This window comes from Megalopta genalis, chromosome 12, assembly GCF_051020955.1.
Source record: "Megalopta genalis isolate 19385.01 chromosome 12, iyMegGena1_principal, whole genome shotgun sequence".
Classification (NCBI taxonomy): Eukaryota; Metazoa; Arthropoda; class Insecta; order Hymenoptera; family Halictidae; genus Megalopta; species Megalopta genalis.
Window position 1 is genome coordinate 9,465,140 of NC_135024.1, and position 24,723 is coordinate 9,489,862.

The following is a 24,723-nucleotide window of genomic DNA, read 5'->3' on the forward strand; positions in this document are numbered from 1 at the left end:
GAATATCCCAGTTCGTTAAATGAAATATATTTCAGATATTTACATATTTATTTCAGACATAGAAATACGTACAAAGTCTTTGTATCAAATAAGCTTGTTAACCAGCTTATTTATGCAGTGTACTCTCACTGCAGTTGCAGTCATTAGCATGTATAAGCCGTCTATCGACATGTTTAACAATACAAACATTATCATTCTAAAACGTTAGAAGCTTTTGTCATCTCTAAAAACAATTGCAAAAAGTAGCATCAATGACGCAGGTGGCACCAGCAATGTGCAGCAACAAGTGACATTTTCATCACCATTGAAGTTCAATATTTGCATAATTACTATGGATACTGCGATTCTATTGCAGTTTGTGTCCACTAATAAATTGTTATAGTGTGTAAGTATATTACACTATGAAAAATGTAAAAGACTTCATTTCCATGAAATAGTTCATTAAAGTAACTTGCGTGCAAATAGTTTCTCTCGTGATTAATCACTTTCGTATCATGTAGAATGATGCTTAAAATTTGACGGGATTTGTTTAAAGGCATAAAGATCAGAGCTGGGTATTATTTATAAAAAAAATTGAAATAAAATAAATAAATAATAGATTCTTCGCAATTCAAATAAACTAGTATTTCAAATAGGGCATAAGATTTTACTATATAAAATTATATAGTATTTATATAGTAAGTTATATTTTGATAAAGTAAACTGTAAAATAAAATATTTTATTTTGGTAATTTTTTAAGATGATATATACTTTGATAATCTAAAATATAAAATAAAATTTGTTTTATATAGATAAACCATAAAATAAAAAACTAACAATAATTCTTAAACAGAAAAGAAATCATAATATTTGCAAATGATTATGGGATTATCATTAAGGAATTATATTGTATGTTTATAATGCAGAAAAATAGTATTTTGTTCGTTTTAGATTACTAGTATAATTCTATTTTACATTATTATTTAATAAAATAAAGATATATTATTCGATGATGATAAAATTGAATAAATACAATATTCCAAACTATGGCACAAATATTTTCAGTGTTTTCAACATAAAATACTATTTGAAATATTATCTTAAAAATTTGTTAAAACGAATCAAATATCTTATTTTTAAAAGTATATGCTTTTGGGCAAATCAAATGTCTATTTACTATTTGCCATTTAAAATATCATTTTATTTACAAAATTTCCATAAACACATCGTTCGTATTTTTATAAAATGCTAGGTATTCATTGCTCGGTGCTCGTACTTTTAACGAAAAGTGGTTTATACCATTTTCTAATGCCTGGACTAAAAGAAATGTGACATTTGGCGAATATGGGCGAGGTCTGTGCATTACAATGATCCAATTCAATTCGCCAAGTTTATTTTGGATCTGCATGGAAGTGTGCGGTCTGCCAGTGTCATGATGAAAGATAACATCCTTGCCAGGCGCCAGAACCGAACGTTTTTCTTGAATTTCTTCCCTCGGTTCCTCCAACTGATAGTACTTTAGCGAATTAATTGTCTCACCACTGTGTGGCAAGTGAGAGCAAAAAATTCCCTGGCTGCTTCACGACGGAGACAGCGTCACCTTCCGATAGTGCAATCTAATAATACAAATTACAGTCACCTACATTTGAATGGGTTAGAATCATAGTGGTGTCAGTCACATTTTCGGGAATTTTGACTAATCCACTAATATTCTGCACATACCTATTTCTATCGTATGACCGCTCTTTAAATAAACGTTATATCCTTTTCTATTATAATATATGCTTGAATAAGGAAGTTCATCTAAAAATTTCACATAGATACAATTCTACAATGACGGGAAATGTACAAGAAAACTTCAGAAGTTTTCTAAATTTGCTAAATTTAGTTTCCTAATGTTCTAATGTTAATAAACGATCTAGTTTGTTATTGAACGTTGTATTAGCATGGCCGTTGTTTAAACTAACAAATGTGAGAATGTGAAGTGAAACTTGCAGCTGTGACGAAATGCTCGTCGTTCAGGTTATGAACTTTAAATCAGATTTTAGAAATATCGACTTGTTGGTCCCAGTTCAAACGACAAAATGACATTTATCGAGGATGTCCGCCAAGTTGGAAGTCAATCGGTTGATTCGTTTATGAGATATGTCTGCGAACTTTGGAAATGTCGTTTAAAGACAAACGCAATTGGAGTTTTGCGAACTGTTGCCAAGCACACACGACGTTTTCAAGGTAGAAGACCGTTGCGGAAGTAAAATTTGATTTTTCGGAGTAATCAAAATGGCTCTCGCTTTGTGTCGCGATCGATACATCTGGCGGATTTTTTCCTCGGCAACCGTGCCTGGTCAACTCGCGGATTTGCATCCACTAGATTGTGCACAATGTCGTCATCAGCGGCAGAAGGCCACCAAAAGTGAGGTTTATCGTCGAGGTCAAAATTGCCACGTTTAAATTTGGCAGACCATCTTTCGCAGCTTGGAATCTACATGGCTGAACCTCTAAACACGTCGCTTATGTGACTTGTATTAACGGTGATCACATTATTAGACTGTAGATTTTATTTATTTCCGACAAAAATGAGTCGATCGACGACGAAACAGTAAAAACATTTAATGAACTGAAAAACGTTGTTATTTTCGCTACTCATTAAAATCACTAAGAAAAGAAATGAATATTACTAGGGCTCCTGTACCTTACAATTAATACAGACAATTTTCGTTTCGCATAAAAATCCGCGGTCTAATCATTTATACAAGAGCACTGAAAAATGGTGAGAAACGGTTTCTTAATTCCGGTGTTACCAAGAAATCAGCTTCCGAATTTTTACTTAAGAAGAGACAATGTTATGAGAACGGTGAAGGAATATTTACACCAGTTAAAGGTTTCGCAGTTTATTTTATATCTTGGATTTATAAAATAACTAAAATTCAATAAATTTTTCAGTTTATTCAGTATTAAATTGAAAAAGCTGAAATAACTGAGTGCTGTATAATTTTTCAGTTTATTCGGTATTGATGAAACTACAAACGTAATATAAAACGAAATATGATGTCTACATAAAATCGAAATAGGTCAAATAACTATACTATTCAATATTTACGGTGTAAAACAAAATAAAGTATAGTTTATATAGAATTAAAGAATCTGAAGTGTCTAAATTCCACACAGTTTCTCAGTTTATCTAATATTTGGAAATTCCTAATAAGAAATATTAGAAATGTCATCAAGAAAATTAATTCAAGGTCGTACAAAATACGAATTCTAAATTGTTATTTTCTTTCATATTATTATATACCGGAAGATTGATTACAAGAATACATAAAATACCATGTTAGTTTAATCCATGAACCGTGATATACTGAAAGTGTAACGTCAAAAGTTTGTGTGAAAGTGTAACGTTTATAATTCAATAGTTAATCGAATGTGTTAATTTGATTAAGAACCGTCGTGCCATTGTGACGAAACTGGTAGCTATCTTCATTCATGTTGAATTTTATGTCGCGCAACTAGTTCGTTCAGACCAGTTGATTTCTGTTCTAATTGACAACTCGCTCTACTGCGAAGACGTGAATATTTCAAGATACTGGCTACGTATATCGTTTCCACGTAACAGTGTCGATCACGCCATTTATCGAGATTCTGTCGGAACTTCTGCACTCGGGATATATGTATATTTACACCAGCTGTTCTCCATCATCGTTCGCGATAACAATAACCTGTGTTAAAGAATGAAAAGAGTTGTTTCGTTTCTGTTTTGATATATACACCTAAGGGCAAAAGTTACAAAACGTTACATACCGTCAATATTTGAGTAAAATTTGATATTTTAACAAATATACGTCTTATTAAATTAAAAGTGCACATTAATAACCAAGCATACACACACAAATAAAAAAAATAAACATTTAAAAAAATTGAAAACATTGTATAGCACGTGATAGATTTGGATAAAGGAAGTAATTTTTGTTCGAAGATTTCTTTCCTATGTCGCACAATTTGCGAATTATAGCAATAAAATAAGAAACAGCCAAATATTTTGGGGATTAATTTCCATCCCTTGAGGTAAATTTGCGCAAGAAAAATAATTTCATAATACATATCTACGTATGCTCTATATATCCCTAATGTTTCTAAATTTTTCGAATTTCTAGATCGGATTTCATCCCTCGTAAGTTGATCTTGTCGTGCAAGGATGAAATTGAAAATATCGGTTAATTAACGTTATTTCGTACGAAAGGACTTATTGGAAAATAAAGTTTCTGAAGATTCTAGATACAATATCCTCGGACAGATTAGATTTTGGTGCACCGACGATAAATTCTATCGTGTCTCAGACGTAACCTAGATTCTACTTTTATCTAACTTTTAGGCAGCCTGTCATTCAACGGCCACTGGAAAAGAAAAGAAAAGAAAAGAAAAGAATAGTGCGGGAGGACAGTGTCGGATAAAAAGTTCAGAGATACCAGTCCTAAAATACAAAATCAGCGTTCTTCGCATTCCGTAATCGGAACGCTGATTAAATATCGTTTAGCATGCATTCGCGACAGATTGCGTAAGTCCTGTTGCTCGTGCTTCAAATGCAATATTATTCCATTCGCGTTTACTCTTCCAAATCATTCTTTAATTCTTTTTGTTTGCATTCAAGTTTCTTCTGTTTTAAATTAAAAATTGTGCAGACTCATATAATGAAAAATGTTGAATAATTGTCGACATTCTGTTGTATTCGTTCTCGAAAGTGTCCGAACATTCTTTATACATACAGTTTAGTATTGTTGAGCATTATTCGAGTTATTATTAGAATAAATGTTTCGAATAAAATTATATTCGAACAACGTTTCAAATATATCCCTTGAATAATATATTGAATAAATTCTTCGAATATGATATAATATAATACATTAATGTGTATTAACTGTTATTAAGTGTCAGAAGGATATTCAATTATTTCTCTTTCGTGCATTGTTCTCGGCTCGAAATAAAAGCAACTTTTAACTAGATTACAAAATTCAGGTCGTGTTTGGGAGAGGAAAAGCGACATTATAAAATGACGTAAAATGCATACGTAACAAGAACGTACTTTTGAGATGAAATTGCGCTTGAAATATGAGTGACAAGACTTGTGTAGAAACCTGGTACATAATATATTATGAAGTCGAAAAATGTAGAACATTTGATTCCTCGGTTGTAGACAATAAATAATATAAAAGCAGTGTAGAATATGGCAGAAAATAATAGTACTGACATACTAAATATGGCACGTACATATGAAACCGTCTATAGTTAATGTTCATACTTTATAATGATATTAACAAGACACTTTATAATTATTAACGTAGCAATTACTATTTTATTTCAATACTTCTTGCACTGTTAGTCATTTTATTTCAATTCATACTCTTGCATTAAAGTTTTGGTGTTTTTGCAATTACTTAGTCTCTACACAGATGAATATTATTGGGTATAGTATACCTCCTCAACACAGGATGAAAGTTCGTATTGTGTCAATGAAAATATTAATTTTATCTTTTCATGAATACTTAATTTTTTATTTATATTTTATTTTTGCAATTTGTACAAAAATATTAACAGTTTTATTATTTTTCTTAGTCGTCGAATACACTAAATAAAACAATATTGCAATTTAAACAATGTGTTATATGCTTCACTATAATATGTACTTTAAATTTAATAAGACGTACATTTATTAAAATATCAATTTTTACTCAAATGTTAATGATGTATGAAGTTTCTTAATTTTTGTTGGTAAGTGTTATACACATACGTATAAGAAAAAAAACGAAATTGGTCAGCGGTTATATATATAAGTTGTATCATTATTATCTTTTATTTCTGTATATAGTTGAAATATTTTTAGCATAATTGCTGTTTCAGTTTTATTCAACGTCTATTTTTTCACGTTTATAAATCGGGTCGCTTTTAAAACGGTTCATGACTATACTAATACCATTTACAATGAATAATTTATTGTAAAACGTATAATTGTCAGGATGTTGGAAATTATTGAAGTTACGTGGTAATAAATGTGTGATAAAAGTGCGCACAATTTTAGGAGAACAAATAGTCTGAAAGCAAACTGCTCCTCCGTGAGTAATCGCTATACCCAAAGCTAGATAGCGAAATTTGTTTGGCGAATCCGGCCAAAAATTGCGAGAGTTACACACTGGACAATTTTTTCCGTGTTTCTGGTGAATAAAAATGTCTGCTAATAACTTATAAATCATTTCGTAATTAGCTATTCCCGAGTTTAATTGCATGGAGAATTGGAGTTTCAAGTGAGAGAGAGAGAGAGAGAGAGAGAGAGAGAGAGAGAGAGAGAGAGAGAGAGAGAGAGAGATAGAGAGAGGGAGGGAGAGAGAGAGAGAGAGAGAGAAGTTTGAAGTAAAAATATTCATTCATTTGAAAGTTATGGTGTAGAATGTAGACCATTCGAAAAATACAGTCCCGAGGTAAACGATTTTAAAGTTTCAAGCGATGGGTTTCCATTGCGTGCGATTTAATTATGCTCACTCAGTAATACAAGTCTCGCAATTATGCGAATATTTGAATGAAATGTTTTGAAACGTTCACGGAATAAAATCGACAATAACAGAAACACTATGTTCACAAAGATTCTGGTAACTACCTAAGATAACTAATTAACTAATACATCTACTAACCGCCTATACGATGAATTAACAAAATACCCTCTCTTCATTTTTTATTATGAAAGGTATTTTTATTAGAAATATCGATAGTCATCTAAAAAATAGTATGCAAACTATCGTAATTCTTTTTTTATTATTACTAAGCATTATTAAACACGAACATTTTCCTTGTTGAAAAGTATCCATCTTGAACTTTTGTCGATAACAAGTTAATGGAATGTTGGGTATTTTCGATTCTGAGAAGGCTGCTACTTTTCCTTGTTTATTTTTCCTCGAATAATGATCGTAACCGTCATAATATGAATCGACACATTCCTTTTTAGATTTCAAGCTGCATTCCCTCCTGTGTTACATTGTACACGTCTTCATAAATGTAGTTTATAATAATATCTTTACTTGCAACGAACGTTTATTAAGTGATATAAAAATTCAGAAAACTTCTTTTATAAATAATTATTAGGGAAGTGATTATTTATTAATACTTCAAATTAATTTTAAAGAGGAGCGAAATCAATTAAAATATATTTTTATAAAACATTTATAATAAATTTTCTTTATAGATTGTAGTTGTAATAAATTTTTAATAGAAATTTAGATAAATTAATTTTAAATTGGAAGATAAAATTAATTGTACATTTTTATGAAAACTTTATTTATAATGAATTTTAATTTTAACATTTACAGTCGTAGTATCTATCGACGTTGTTCTTCAGCGTTTTATCTCAACCATTTTTATCGCGCAAGAGAATGAAGGGCACAGATTAAATTGATCTTCTGTTATTTTCTGTTAGTTAATTAAGACGATATTGTTTATGGTGAAGATTTCTTGATGCAAACAATTTTGTTGAATTCTCAAGCGTCGCGTCATTTTTCTGTAAAAGTAAGCGGCTTATTTATTCATTCGAACACCGAGGTCTTCTTGTTGGCGTCTCCAGATCTTAGGGTGCGATCCATCACACCGCGAAGAGTACTTGTTGGTACTCGAAGCCATCAACTTCCGTAAAACCAGGGTTTTAGAGCAAGGGGTGGACTTGACTTGAAAAATGCGCAAGAAATTTTTCTCTTGTGCCTTTATTAGCTATACGAATCACTCAAACTCGTTAGTGGAACTTGCCCAATTAGATTGTCTTCCACTAACAAACTTCGTATCCTATTGCAAATTAGTGTTTACAACCAATAAATGGAATATAAAAAATCAATCATTGTTTCAGCTTTTAATTAACTGTGTTTTCTATACATTGAACAATGTTCAGTAAGAATTTAGAAACTAATAATACATAATATCGAACATATGTACACGTAACAATCGTGTAGTTGTTAAACAATCCATCTGATTTAAAACATTAATAAATAAATAAACAAATTAGCACTACTGTTTTATGTAACACACTACGCGGCTATTCTTTCACTATTGTTTTGATAACTTAAACTTATAAGTTCACGTTTAGTGCAATCAAACTAAATCTTTTATTTATTAAATAAATAAATGATATTTTTGTGTTATCGTCGTTATCTTTACAGTATACGATGTGAACAAATCGCCCTGATTTCTGCATTTCTTAATATATCACCCGTAAATGTTTAAAATTCTTTGTCTTCGTTGATAGTCGACCTAATAACGAAGAAATCTCTTCTAATAAATTTGATTAAAAACAATCCGGTTTTGGGAAAATAATATTAGAAAGAGAAAACTCGATTTTGATGAAGAAGTTACGAAACGTATTATTTGCGAATTGATATTTTTGCAAATACGATTTGCAAATAGGCTAATCAAATTAACTTATTTACTGTGGATGACAGTTTCTCTAATTGCTGAAAATTCCAACTTTTTCAATTTATCTAATTATCAACGTCTATTATCAAATTTCAAGGAACCGATTTCCATCTATATATCTACATATACTAAGAAAAGAACTATTTACATTAAAGATTTTATTGTATTTGATTTTCATTGTGGGCCAAGTTACAACATGAAGCCTTACCGAGATCGGCATTGCAGCCATTTATAATCTCCTTCACCCGTTTATAAAATTGTCTGAATATTTATAACGATATTATACTCCGGTTACATTACCATCCAGAAGCATCTGGACACATGCATGATTGCAGATATCGTTGAAATGTTTTGAACACGATTTATCTTTTGTTTGTTGAATACGTCGTTTCTGGAATAGTGATTCGTTCGGATAATTATGTTATTAGTGACGAATCATAGAGTCGTCACTAGTAATTGATTTATTTTCATCGATGGTGGTCAATGTTAATTAATCATGATTAAGATAAATCTCACTACTAGCTATAAATAAGTCCTAGTTGTTACTAGACTGCGAATTTTATGCATTTTTGACAAAAATAATTAGGTCAGGAACAAAATTGTAAAAACATGAAAAGAATTCGAGAATATATAGTCTTAGATTACTTATAACTTATTAAAATTATTAAAAAAGGAAGGATATTTTCGCCTGGCTTACGTTTCCTACCATCGAATTATACAATTTTTATTTCGCATAAAAATTCGCGGTCTAGTTGTTACTAACGATGTATCATGAAACAGTTGTCGGCGACACACCAATTATTCGATTGTACAATCCGCATAAATGAATTTCGTGGTATTGAAAAATGGAACGAAGATCGAGACTCTCGTTCTCATACATTTCAAGCACCCATTGCAATGTTCGTATCATATTAACATTAGAACTACCGAACCAGATAAAATTACTGGTTTCTGATTTTCTCTTCCACAATTGTTGGAGTTACAGAAACATTTCTATAAGAAATCATTGGATAAACCTCTTTATTTGAGCATTCATTACAATAGAAATCGAACGAAGTTTAGATAAATCCTAAATAATTAGTTAAATTAATTAAATATTATGTACGTTTAAACGTACGTATTTTAATATTATTACCGTAATTCTAAGAACAATCACTGGTATTTGTTAATTATTATATAAATATATAAATATATTTATTAAACCTTAATTATTTGTTTAATGGATCCATTTAAATATATCTATGAGGACAGATAATATTTCCACATTTATATAGTTTTCATCTTAGTAAATCTTAGTAAATTTTCCCTAATTGACGCGGAGATTATACACAAAAAATGGACAATTTGGGAAATGGAGATACGATTGTTCGAGCCTTGCTGCCCGTTTCTATAGTTGTTGACAATCGGCGACTATAAAAACGAGCCGTAAAGCTCGAATAATCATATCTCCTCTTCCCAAATTGCCCATTTTCATGTACGACCTGAGCGTCAATTAGGGAGAATCGACTGTACCCGTTCGCGCTTTCTAGTTGTTCAGATACTTGTGGGCGATTGCGTACGTGTATATATGTATGTATATATAGATTCAGCTGATTGTTACCGACTTTGAAACATTTCTATCTGTGTTTCCAGTGCCCCGGTTGGATTTGGATAGTCTCGAAAGCGGATACCACGGCCTGGTGAAGGAAAATGAAACTCTGGTCGAGGTCACGCCGCAGATACGAGCTTTGGGCGCGAAAGTCTGCTCCTTCCGTATCGCCAACAAACACCACGGCGAAGCACCCTTCGAGATTGTTTTAAAAGAGAAAGGGATCGCGGAGCTGAGAGCACTGCGAGTTCTGAACTGCGAGAAACGGCGCAACTACAAGTTCGACATCGAAGCGGTCGGATGCAATGGCGCACTATCGGAAAAGTATGAGTCGCATGAAATGAATTCCAAACTTTTATCGACGCTCCTTTTTTTTTTGGTGTTTCCAGCCTCCGCTAACATTTTTGCGATTTACCGTCGCTGTCAGAGCTGGGCGTAGTTGCCGCGGAAATTTTCGTTACACGAACCCTTGATGAAACCCAGTATTTCAGACAATTTATCGATCTCGCGTACAAATGCACGCGGAACACGTTCCGACTCTGTTCGATTCGGAATATGGGGTATTGGAAATCGAGAATTTCCAAATATCCCCAGCATAATCCTGATTCGGCAGCTTTGTTTTGAAAGTTTTCGACATTTTCGAAGACACGCTCGGATCATTGGCAGGACTTTGAATTGCATTCATGATCTCGGTACAATTGGGAAAGATACGATCTCGTAAAGTATGATCTGAATACAATACGGTTCCGGAAATGTACTCGGAATATTTGAATAAAATGTTACCCGAAATATCTGCTGAAACAATACAGAGAGAAACAGTCAGCAGCCGTTGTTTTATAACTTCGGTTCATTCGATAAATTTCGAATAAAATTTTATTCGAGATGTTTCTCGAACGAAATTTTATGCTAAGAATTTATTCGAAATATTTCTCGAATTAAATTTTATGCGCAGAGTTCGCTCGAAATATTTCTCGAATTAAATTTTATGCGCCGAGTTTGCACCGAAATATTTCCGAAATCAAATTTGATTCGAAGAGTTTATTTGAAATATTTTACTCGAACAATGTCCACGGCACTGTCTCAGAGCCACAACTCAAGTTTGAAAGGGTTGACATCTACTAAAATGATTATTTTGCAAGAAAATGATTGAGTTCCCTTTAGATACAGCTGGTCCATTCGAAAGCCTATCCGCCAGTTTCCCTTAGCGCAGCTAGTTTCCCGTGTTCCTGATTTCAATTTTCGAATCGAGTGCACCGATTCGTATCATCTCGCCGCCTTCTATCGGCTCTGCTTTTATAGCATGGTATGTTATTACGTATTGTTGGCTTAATGACATCGTGGCGCCTGAATGCACACAGAATTCTTGCCGTTGAAGGGGTATCCTTCAAGAAGATAAGAAGCTCGCATTTTGTTCACACAATAGAAGGTTCTGGTAACATATGGCTGACGAAGGTTCTGCTCTATTAATGTCTGCATCGGGTATCGACTATGCCACACACCAGCGCAATAATTGTGTCACCCGGAACCCGACGTCGGATTTGAAATTTATAACTTTGAATTTCCGACGAACGAGTACCTCCATTACGTCTTCTTTCTGAAATTCGATGTTTGCTAATAAAAGAACGTTTTTAAAGACCCGCTTGAAAAGCTGCTTAAGAGGAACAGTAGTTTCCCAATGTCCGTCCCACTTTCCGCCGGTCTATTTGCACCGGAGGTTATCCTCCTCTATCTGTTATTTCGTTTATTCAACGCAGGGAAGACTCGACTTCGTCTCCTTTTCAGAGGATTCATTTATTAGTAGTCTTTGAATTTCATGCGAATATTGTCCACGGATCGAGAACGTTTTCGCCGTGAATATATTCCCTCGCTTGGGATATTTTTCATTCCAGCACGGAACACGCTTTGATTGGCGAAACGTAGAGGTATGTTGAATATCGAGTTATTAACGCGTTAGGAATGTTTTATGTGACAATGAGAATCAGTGGCACTTTTTTGTGACCATTGTCATGAAACAGCTGTTACCGTTTTCGTGATTTAGCAGAAGATAAGAAAATTAGAAGTGGGTTTCTTTTGGGATATAAACAGATCTGATACTTTACAAAAGATGCTTTGAAAATCAAAATACTAAGGAAATTAATGTACTAGTCACTCGTCTTTTAATGAAATTAATTTAATAAGTAACGAAAGTTGGAAGTATTGGAATAGTATTAATTATTTATATTATTTATATTATTTATTATATTATATTATTTATATTATTTATTATATTATATTATTTATATTATTTATAGTATTAATTATTAAAAGTATTAATATCACTAATGCACGATGATCATCGAGACACGATGTACGATTCACTCGTTTTTCCTAAACTTGGCTCGTCATCGAAGCTTCGAAAAAGGTCCCAGTTATTGCTTTATTTTATGATGCATTTTTATTTCATTCAATTTTACTATTGATCAGTATATGACGAACAAAAATAGATAAGAAATAATAAGAATAAATAAAAGAATAAGAAATAACGAATTACATTTTATCAAGTTATTTTCATTCTTCACTATTAAATTCTTCATATCTAAAAATCGTAGTAATATTGTACTCTTTTAGAGAATGTAATATAATACTTATCACGATGACAATATTAAATTCTATATATTATATATTTTATGTTTTCTACACAATTGCACATTAAATGGTAATCAAAAATAAAGGATATCATAATTTTTGCAATATCTCTCGTGTTATGTATTGTTCAATATCTTTTTAACTTTAAATACTTATTCTTTTAAAGAAAAAATGTTATGCAAGACGAACTATATAGCACTTGAAAATTTATTTAAACGACTTATATGCGCCGCATATTAATCATTATGAAACAACGTTTGTCGCTTTTGGAGTACGTGTACAGCCTTCTGGCAAATAGAACATTGAAATTAAGAGGTGCATATGCACGTGTAACTATGCCACTTATATAATCGTGGTGAAAGTACTTAACGTACTTTCTTTTCACGCTGTTCTTTTCGGTTTAACAAGAGCAGCTTTGACTTCGTGCATTTACAAGATGGACGAATGCCTTAACATGCTTTTTTCAATTGTACAGTGTAAAGGAATTATTTCACAATCTACCAGTATAACAAATTGAATAATTATTTTAACCAGCTAGCTGTCGAAATCTTTCTGCAAAATGTGTACTAAAAATATGTCTGAAAAAGGTAACCGACGACGAATAAATTAACTAACTCGAAAATTTTTTCATAATGATTATTTATATCTTTTTATTTGTCCGCTTTATATCATTTTGGCCTCCAAATATTCAAGATATCATAAAATTTTCGAATATATTTTAGTTCTCACGAAAATTGCAATTAAAAAGGCAAATTTTTACGCATGGCGAGTATGCTCGCAGACCTGGATAAAAGTATTTCAACCAAGGACATACATATGCTTCCGTTGAAATAGTAATTATAAAATAAATTTGAAATACTTAATTGAAAGAAACAATTTCATTATTGTACATTCATTAATTAAGAGAAATATAAGAAGAAGCTTATTTTTCAAAATAATATGTGTTTGTACGTTTTCTATAGGTTTATTTTCTCTCAGAAATATTGATCGTAAGAAATAGAATTTCAAATAATTAGTAGAAATTTAGACACATGAAATATTGTTTCGAATAATTATTTCCAATATATATCTTAAGAAAATACTACTTCAATTAATAAATTTCTTTTCTACGACGTAGAATAACTATTTCCAATGCATGTACTTATCTCTATGACACGTCGAATAAATCTTAAAGTATTATTTCATACAAACAATAGCATGCCATGAGCTATTTTCAATACTTTTTATAATATTTTTACCCAGGTCTGTATACTCGTTATAACATAAAATATTGCCAATTCTTTGCGACTAATATACTCGTTAAAAACAGCTAATTGGTTAAACAGCTCATTTTCTTTTTAACAAATCCAGATTACTTACCTGTTCCACAATGATGAACGAACTTTTATTCGATGGCCAAGTAATGCAACAACGTCCTTGCGACTTCATATTAGATCCTGCGACAAATTGCTTTTCATCGAACTCGTCTTTATACTTCAATACGCGAATATTTCTGTAGTGAAACGACTTTGCTCCCGGGAATAGTTTTTGAAAAGCGTAGGTTTCAAAGATAAATAAATCTTCTTACATTTTCCTCCAGATAATTTAAGTGTCGCCCTTTGTAATTACACGGTATTATCCTGGGAAAACTTTTACCAATAATTCCATTTACGTAAGCAGATTGCCTTGAGATACATTTCTTTGCCGTGCTTACTTCGACTAAGTACGGTAGTTCGAGCCTGTTAGGATAAAATCTATTTTTCCTCGTGCAGTTTTTACGTTCATTGTAACAGCAGCGTAGCCTGAAATGTCTCAGAACTGCGTAACGAACTTCGGAAATTAATTAAAGAGATAACTAAGGACACGTCACAGTCGAGTTACAGAAGAATAACATTAACTCTTAGGTCTAATGAGATCAGAAATCCGAGACTTCATACTATTATATTATTTTGAAATATTATTTAAAATGTTATTTCATATAACATGTTATTTTATTTCACAATTATTTCACGATGCAAACATTATAATATTACTTTGAAATATCATTTCAAATAGCATGTTATTTTATTTTATAATAATAATTATTATTATGTTTATTTTATAATTATTATTTTGACGCCTGTGATCATTTTCAAAATAACGTAATTTAGAATTTTACTTCAAATAATGTATTATTTTATTTTATAATTGTTCGAAATAATTATTTCAGGCAATTGTGAATTCTTCTTGGATATTAATTATCAGCTCCAAGTCTGATTTACCCCCATTGACATTTCTAAATAGAAGTCTAAAGAAAATTCGGAATAACTCATAAGAAAAGTTGACATAAATTGAGCCTCGTCATTCTCATAAAACAACGCATTTTAGTCACATTTAGAGCTCGGTAAGAAATAAAATGAACAAACTGGACAAATACAACAGCAATATCCAGAAAAATTGAAAATGTTGTGCACATGTCGATTCTATCGGACGTTGTACATACCTACGGATTGTCCCACTTCAACAACCAAATTCAATTATCTTCGCAACTGTATAGCGCAAACGTGTACCCGTGTATTTTACTAGAACAGGCAGCGGTACGACACCTGTGTGCAAAAACCAAACTGATGGTTTCTCGATATACGTAGAATAATGCCATCTAATAGAGAATATGCAGTTGCATCGGCTTGTGTGAGAAAGTTATGTGATTCCAAATAAAAAATGAAATAGATCTATTTTTTCTTTTTTCGTTTACGCATCCATCTGGAAACGAATGAATTTCACAGTTCGCTCGTTACAGGGTACAAATCGTTCGGAACAGTTTTCGAGTAACGAATAAAGCTACGGAGATAATTGTATTTACATGGAGTAGCTTCGGCAAGCGTTCGAAAAATGAGATACGGTAGAATTCCGTTTATTTGTACTCCATTTATCGAAACAAGGCCATGCTCGGTTGCAGATGCATGCACTCGTCGTAACTAACAAGTACAGTTTAGAGAGGGGAATTAGTGAGCTGGTACTATATGAACTAAATGCATGGTTATCGAAACCATCGCGTACGCCGACGGTTACGAATAAACGAAGTTCTATCGTGTTTGCAGTTTCTCTTCTATGCTCTTGATTTTGAGTATTTAAAACGTTTACTTAGCACTCTCTCGGACCTGGGTTAAAATATTCCAATTAAGAAACACAACTGTTTGCAAATATTATTACTCTTAACTGTGTTACATATGCTTCATTTGTAATAGTAATTCATTTCTGTACTGAATGAAATACTAATTGAGATACTTCATTGATTTTACAAATGTTTAATACACATTTAAAATATATGTATTTTATAATATGAAGCTAGAATATTGAATTGATATAATTATTTGCTTCATTGTGCGTGAAATGAGACGCTTGAATATTATTTCTATGGAATTTCGTCGCCAAGCAACTGCTAGCATGTCTCGTTACTAGTGTTTGCATTTGAGATATTATTTGAGATACGTACATTGTTGAAAGCAAACAGATGTGGAATGTGTCAGTTACGTTCATTAATTATAAGAGAAATATAAGAAAAAGCCTATTTTCCAAAACGATATGCATTTCTACTTTTTCTATAGAATTATTTGCTCCCACAAATATTGATCGTAAGAACTAGAATTTCAAATGTTTAATAGAAATTCAATAATTATTTCCAACACATCTTAAGAAAATACTATTTCAATTTATAATTTTCTTCACTATGACATGAATAACTATTTTCAATACGTGTACTTATCTCAGTGATGTCGAATAAATGTTGACTTCAAATACTTATTTCTTATTTTCATTTCAAATAAAATTTTCCCAGATCTGCAACAACCGAACAAGTCTGAATGATTTCTGATTTTTTCTCTTTCTACGAGAATCTTTTTCATATGCTTCTTTATTCAAACACATACATTATAATAGAAATCGTATGAATAAATCTAATCTCGTCGTTGTTATAAAACAATATATGTATAATAAATGCATTTAGGACTCGGTAGATCTAGTGTTAAAAATCACAGTAGCATGATGTCGTGAGAAATATATTTCTGAAATATTAGACAGCTATTTGCAGGTAAACTATACTTTCCGAGTCTCAGAAATGTTAGAACTTCTCAGAACTCCGGACTATTCATTGCAGTCACACTACTTCACAGAACAATTATTTGCGAAAGATAATACACTTCGTTTACTCACATGCAAGTGACATTACGCGATTCTAGCAGCAAACGGCTCACTCGGTTCAACACGCAACGAATCCGTTTTTGTTGAACTATTATATCATAAGCAGGTCGTCTTTGCATACCTTGACAGTCTTATTAGAATATATGTATTACGTACGTTATAACAGTTGTTCAGGCGAAACGCGAAGTGATCTGTTGCGTATTTCTGTGAGTCACGAATTTATCAATGATCTGATAAATTCTGAACTCAATCTTCGAGCAGGGATATCTTGATGAATAGTCTTCAGATAAGGCAGCGCCATTGTTCAGAAAAATGGAAGTATTTGTTTGCTCACCATTTTTTCTTTCGTTTGGTTCTATCATTTTGTTATGTATTGGTGTGAACGTGTTATCAGCCAATCTACAGAAGTGAATGCTGAGAACTCGAAATATGATACTTGGGCCGTTCTAATCTTTATAATTACTAATGGTACTTTTCCATTGTTGAATTTTTTATTATTTTCTTAAACATAACGCTTGTAATAAGTATTATATAATAGTATTATTATATAATATTATTTATTATATTATTATATAATAGTATTATATAATAAGTATTATATATATTATGTATGATATAATACGTAGTTTATTATGTATAACACTATGTATGATATAATACACCGCTTATAATGTGTATAATACTATGTACGATAGAATACACAGTTTACTATGTTTAATACTATGTATGATATAATTAGTCTGCGGATTTGATGCATTTACAAAAACAATTAGTTGATCAAATACGAAACAGTAAAAATATTTAAGCAATTTAAAAATACCGTTGAACTGTTTTTAGCTTGGTAAAGTGATTAAGAGATGAAATAAGTATCCATGTAATTACTGCGTCAGTTTATATTTTGCATAAAAATCCACAGTCTAGATATAATACATAGTTTATAATGTATAATACTGTGTATGATATAATCCATAGTTTATATTGTATAATACTGTACACTATAAACGCTTTCTTCTGATATTTTCTTCTGCCCTTTCAAACTTCCTTTTGAATAATCATCTTGCTGTTATTTCAAATTTGAAATTAAAAACTTACGTTTCAGTATTTATGACAAGAGGAATTGTGTCATAAACAGTCTCTACGTTTTATTTGATTTATATAAACGTTAGAGAAGCTATAAATGTAAATGTAACATCCGTAGTTTACATCGGGAAAATTTAAAACATGAAGTCATGAAAATCATGAAATATAAAGTCATAACATAACGTATTAATCCGAGCATAGAATGGGGTTGAAGAAACCCCTTTGTCACAATTTTTGAAATGATCGTGAAAAGACTATGTTACGATTCATAAAATATCGTAATTATAAAGGTAAAGTAATGTTATTACCGTCATAAATGGTAGTAATGAACGTTTTAATATTCGCACATACTTTTACGTTCCACTATTATATCTCTGTAAAATAATAAACCCATTGTTCTCGAACATCTGCACAGAGAAAAAGGAGAAAATTTATAAATCGTACTAAATTCTTCGACTCTTTATACGAACTTCATTTCTTATTATTCAACAGCAGATTTTGTGCATTTGTGAGGAAAATTAATAGGTCAAATATGAAACTGTAAGGACATTGGAAGTATTTAAGGATATTGTTCTATTATTTTCAACTTATTATCATTATTACGAGAAGAAAGATATTATATTATCCAACTTATGTTTTTTACAATTACTTAAACAATTTTAAAAGATATAAAGATAATATAATAGATATAAAGATCCGTATAGTTTATTATTACAGTGGGAGTCACATATTTCCTTATGGACACAGGCATTTTTAATCTTTTATCCTACTTTATATTCCACTTAAAATAGATTACTTGTTTATATTATACCCACGAATAATACAACCAATCTTTTATTTTTAATATTATTAATATCATCTGTAGTCATAAAATTTGGACTACGATTTGAGCTTTACAATACCTTTATACGTATTTGCCTTATCTCACACAGCGTTTTCTTTCATTCTCTCTTTCTCACTCTCTTCAGTTAAAACCTAAAACTGAACTATAGAGTCGAATCTCGATAACTCGGACCTCGAGTTAAAACTCGAAAACTTGTATAAGACGAAAATCACTAATTTACAAGTATCGAGCAAGATTTTTTAATATACATTTATATTAAATTACATCTTCAAACATTTTGAAAAGCTTGGAAATAGTATTTCGCAGCTGCTTCTTTTTTAATAATTACGATACCACATCGTGAAATGGAATTAACTGATTGAATTCCCATGTTTCTCTGATAGTATTGAATAAATCCGTGATACCTTTCGGCTTTTACCTTTGTATTTTATTACCGACACACCGCTATCTTTCCATTTATGGAACATACGAATGTTTGAAATGCAAGTAAAAAAGCATATTAGTAAAAATTCATCGTATTATTACTTTCGCTAGAAGGAATATTTCGCTTAGGAAATCTATTCCTTATTAAAGAGTTCATGGAAATAAGAATTTGCGTACTTCAAGATCTTCAGTCTAGTTATCAACATATGACTATCAATTAAAAACAATTATTGTAATTCAATTATTTCTACCAAAAGTGCTTGACTCTTATGCCTTGGGTCGACTGTCCGGTACATTCGTTCATGCATCCAGTTTTTAACAAATTCTCTATGCAAAATGAAAATGTTCTTAATGAATGGCAACGAAACCTAAACAGGTAAAAATTACATTTATCTTTCAATGGTTTTAGTAAGTTTAGAATAATTCATTAATAATTCTCTTATTACATTCCTTCAATCTCTGGCTGCTGCTTTAAGTTTTTTCTTACTCATTTTTTGCCATAAATGCGCAAAAACCGTAGTCTACTTGGAACGTCTAAATATACATATAAAGTAATTCTAAACGCCTGCAAAGAAATACCGCATCAATGCAATTCACGTTCATACATCCGCAAACTGAACGTGCGACCTTGAATGATAGCCTTATAGAATGTTCATTATATCTTTTGTGTCAGCTCGGCGCCTCACGTAGCATTTATCGGATCGAGATCAGATAAACTTCCTTTCATCCGTGGACATAATTTCGAATCATTGTTCCTCCGTTTGTTAAAGGTACGTGTGCGCAGCACGTCGATCGATTCTTTTCAGGTACGAGAGGATTCTTTTGTACTGCTGTACTTATTTAGCGAAATCGGTTTAAACGTTCTTGAACGGTTCTTACAGTCATTGTTTGTTCGTAATGCGGCGATATTTCAACGTTAATGTCTACTGCAAATCGATCGGCTTTAGAGATTCGGTGAATTACTCGATCAGTTTAAAACATCCGTTTTAACGTGGCCGTAAAGCGTTATCCGTTGTTTTATTAACATTTATATTTAACATTTATAAAAAAATATTAACATTTATCTACGATTTAAACAACATTTGTTGAGTTAATTTGAACTTGTACTATACTACAAGTCATGCTTATACTTCAGATACGAGCAACACAAAATGTCTTTAATTAGTATAAAAAAATTACGAATTTTATCTTATCATCAAATAAATCAAGCAATGTTGATGAATAAATGGTATCGCCGAGATTATTGTATGATGAAACACACGCGTGGTACAACATGACAATCATGGAATATTCTCTGATTAAGATCAGACAAATACATCCATTTGAAGGAGTCTGAGCATCATCATGTTACAATTAATAAACAAACAATTAATAGAGCACTTTCAGGTTTGAAATGAAGTAGATACAGAAAGTTAGAATCAAGTGTTTCCTGGAAACAAAATGTGATAACTGATAAAAATAAAAATAATAATTTTCTTTCTATCCGTAATGTTATATTTCTCTTTATGTTTTTACAGACACTTAGCCTCCATTATTTCACTTCATATTCGTAACCTTGAAATACACGATATACACATATAAACTGTGCTAACTGTACGGCTTTATTTTATATCGGTTCGCTTCCTTTTTAATAACTTTAGATTAAATTTAATTAAATGAATACTAAGTTTACTAAATTAAATAATCACTAAGTTTTTTTTATAATTCTTATATTATTCTGATGTATTTATTTTCTATTTCATGTTGTCATCCTTTTCATATAAATGATACACCGTCCAATGATGACAATTAAAAACAAGCTGAAGAGAAATTTAGATAGAAACATTAAAAAATTATAATAACAAACTATTGAATAGTCATTAATTCTATAATTACACTATTACACTATTAATGTGCTATTTGTGCAAATGTGCTAGCTGTCTAAATACTTATGGTCACTACTCACTAGCGTGCATGCCATTATGCAGGGTTGACCAGTAAGAGTTAGCACTTGAATGTCTCTGTTATTTCTGGAGGTATGAAGAAACTTTATGAACAGAAGTATTTCAGTATAGGGTGGTCTATAATACGGGGATAAGAATTTTTTTCTCGCAGCTGGAGAAGTGTTTCGGAGATTCCAAGATCATCTTCCCCTTTTTAAATAGGATCATGTATCTTTTTTGTGCATTTGTTTATGCAGCTATAAAAACAGTATTCTATAAAAAAAAAGTATCGCATCACGCTGCTATTACTTACTGGACCACACTGGATACATTAGAGAGGTCTTGTCAGTATTATATCGACGGGAACCTAAACGTTCTTTTTATGTTATATTATCTTTGTGCCAGACACACTTTTTTATCTGTTTGTTAAGTATGCAATTAAAAATAGTTTGTGCACGTTATTTAAGGCGTTGTCGTGGACACCGTCTGCCGGTCGTTGCTCTATCGACTTTTATTAAATTCACAACCCCTTTCACAGAAAAACAACCACGAAGCGTTACTGAGCCGACACCATGTTTAACAGCTCACTGAATATTTCGGATGCTGGAGCGGTTCGGCGATTTACACGACACTCTGCTTCTTTCCTTTTTGTTCCGTAGCTCGAATTTCAACTCGTCAGACCATGTGATACATTTCCCATATGGGGCCCTTTTTGTTCGTTAGCTTGCAAACAGTTTTTGTATTTTTAAGAGACGCGGAAGGCTTCCCTTTCGGCGCCGATTTCCCTGTTCGAGCAGAAACATATCCCGGTTCCTGAATCTGTAATGTTAGTTTTAATAGTTGCACGTTTTTCGATGTTCATCGTATTTCGTCTAAAATTCTGATAGCCAAACGTGTTCATTGCATTAACTGCTCGACTAGCTACACCCATCGTAAAATAGTGTTGAGTTTTAATAATTAACGGGATTGTTTTTCTTTATTATCAATATTCAATATTATATTTATTATTAATATGATCTGTACTGTATTTATTATCGATATGCAATACTATCAATATTGTATTCGTTATCAACATTAATTATTATATTCGATCTCCATTATTGCTGTGTATTGTTAAGTAAAATCTACTTTTCTGTCGTAAAATGTTTATATTCTGCACTTTTACGTGCGACATCTTTTCTCTGCTCTGCTTTACGGAAAGAATCTGTGACTTCCGCTTTCTTTCTTTTTACGAGTGATTTTAAGCAGTTTTATAATCTTAACCAACGTATTTTTGTGAAGTTGCTTCTAGCATTCCGAGTGTTTAATGAAAATGGTGTGTTACGTTTAGGGTTCCTTTGTATTCTGAGATAATACTTATGGTCAACATAATTCTATTATTTCGTGATATTATTTTCCAGATCATTGCATCAATGCTTCGTAGATACTTGTTTTATGTCAATTTATTAACAGAATGTATTGCATAGTCTGTATTAAAGTAATTTCTATGATACGATGGATGATCTCTGAGAGCAGAGATTGCAGCTAGATTATGGGAAAAAGAATGAATCATTTCAGAAGTGTAATTTCAAGTTATCGTTGCTAAGAGACTTAATCAGGATAAAAAGAAGTGTTCAGATCAATCGAGTACACTGCTTTTTTGTGATAAACGTGATATAGTTCGCGCTGCTTTCAATCCCACTAAATTATTGACACAAATGAAGAGGGAGTGTCGATCGAATGTTCCGGAAAGTATGATCGGCAGGTGTATTGCGGGATCACAGTATTATTCTAAGAGCAGAAACAGTATCTCCCGGTATTAAAGGTTGAAACATGCAGACGAAGAAGCAAGATTCTTTTGTCCATGCAAACCCGAATAGAAACTCGCAGAGAGATAGAAGCAATTTCGTATAGCGAAGAGAAAAGAATATTGCACCTTTTCTGTAGTTTTCATTTCGAGCAAACTGATCGGCAGTCTACGGATTTTATATGATAAAAATAACTAGATAAAATACTGAAGCGTAAACGCATTAGAAAAATTTAAACACGTCTTCTTTTTAATTTGTTGTTAAAATTATTAAACGGAGAGATACGTTTATACTTAATTCCTGTTACTTAAATTGAATTAGAAAATGTTTATTTCGCATAAAGATTCGCAGTCTATCGATCAGCGTTCGCTATATAGATTTGAAACCATATTGGGCAAATCAGAACGATGTAAATTTCATTTTCATGTAGGACATAAGTCAGCCCACCTTTTGCAGTCTTAGCACGCGGCTGAATTATTTAAGAAGCTTAAAATAACCTTATGCGACCTTCCCAATATACGAGAAATTTCTCTAACACTAATTCATCCCTGCTTGCTAAAATTACACCTTTCTCTCCGCCGCTTAAACATTTTCCGCCGTGTCATTGATTAAAATAAACTTTGACGTTATCCATTTGCAGCCTAAATTATATGTATTATATATTATGTATATTTTTATTGTATAAAAAAGTTTATCGACTAATCTTCTCGATTATGAAGGAGAATCATCGGAACAAAATATTTTCGAATCATTGTGTTTCAGAATGAATTTAGATCAAAAAACGTAATAAATCGGTATCACAGTTTTGAAATACGTTTTAATACGCTTTTGTTAATGTTAATTTTCATTGTTTGCTACGTCCTTTCCGCATCCAAAAGTCTCAAACATTAGACAATTTTGACGCCAGAGTTGTGCATTTCATAATGCTCAAATAAGAAGTCCATACGAAAATTTCTCACGCGAACATTTTTATAATTACAGTAAAACTGTAAAAGAAATTGAAGTTAAATTATTTTGACCCGTCCAGGTTTTTTTTTAGCGTCACGAAAACCAAATAATTACAGTTGATTCTAAAATACAGATTGACGTAGAAGCATCAAATTTAGCTCTCTTGTCGATACTCGAGCGGCTATTTCCGATTTATCTTTAACACTTTGATTGAACGTCACCTACATATGGATGGCTCAACTATTGTCTCAGATTTAAAAATGAATTTTTACGCTAATTTATTATATCTTCCTAATTTTGCTAAGATTCATGGAACTCAAGAATGTTGTCGTACAATTTAATTTTTCAGTTTTAATTTGTTAAGTAGGATACTTTGATTCTATGAAATTTTTATCAAAGTGGATAAAGCAATATTTTATTTTATCTGTTATCTGATAATAAATATATTCTTCGATATCTTTACACGCACAGAAATTTTGTAGAATTACATTTTAAAAGATATAATTATCTCGGTTTTCATGCTTGGGGGTTTATATCGTTCTGCCCCTGTGCCCTTAAATTATTAAACAGATTTACATTTAATACATACGATTTATGCAGCCAAAATTAATCCTTTTATAGGTCTCATTTATCTCTTTACGCTCCAAATTAATCCTTTTATGGGCCATATTCATAATTTTGCAAATCAGATTAACTCTTTTGCAGGTTTCATACCTCTTTTTATAAGTTAAATCGATGTTTGAATCAAATATCGAATATTCGATTTTTAAATGTAATTACACATAATTACAGATAAATGAATTTAATTTGGAAACGGGCGAATTGAATTTGCAAAACAGGCATCAATAATAATCAACGTACATAAATAACAAGTAAATAATTACTGCCGCCAAATTTACTAAAAATTAGGACATAAAAATAAAAATACA

At 31.6% G+C, this 24,723-nt stretch overlaps 1 protein-coding gene and 1 long non-coding RNA gene across 2 annotated transcripts in view; one reads left to right on the plus strand and one right to left on the minus strand.

The window, feature by feature from the left end:
- Nucleotides 1-24,723, plus strand: part of Cals (calsyntenin 1) — a 49,328-nt gene that overhangs the window by 16,523 nt on the left and 8,082 nt on the right. Inside the window, exon 2 of the mRNA XM_033468082.2 lies at nt 10,052-10,331. Coding sequence (XP_033323973.1) covers nt 10,052-10,331 — 280 coding nt within the window. The remainder of the gene's footprint in view (nt 1-10,051; nt 10,332-24,723) is intronic.
- LOC117219157 (uncharacterized) lies at nt 1,160-16,991 on the minus strand. The gene is made up of 2 exons (XR_004489953.2): nt 16,803-16,991; nt 1,160-1,596 (listed from the first exon to the last, which is right to left on the minus strand). It is a non-coding gene; the product is annotated as an uncharacterized LOC117219157 (long non-coding RNA).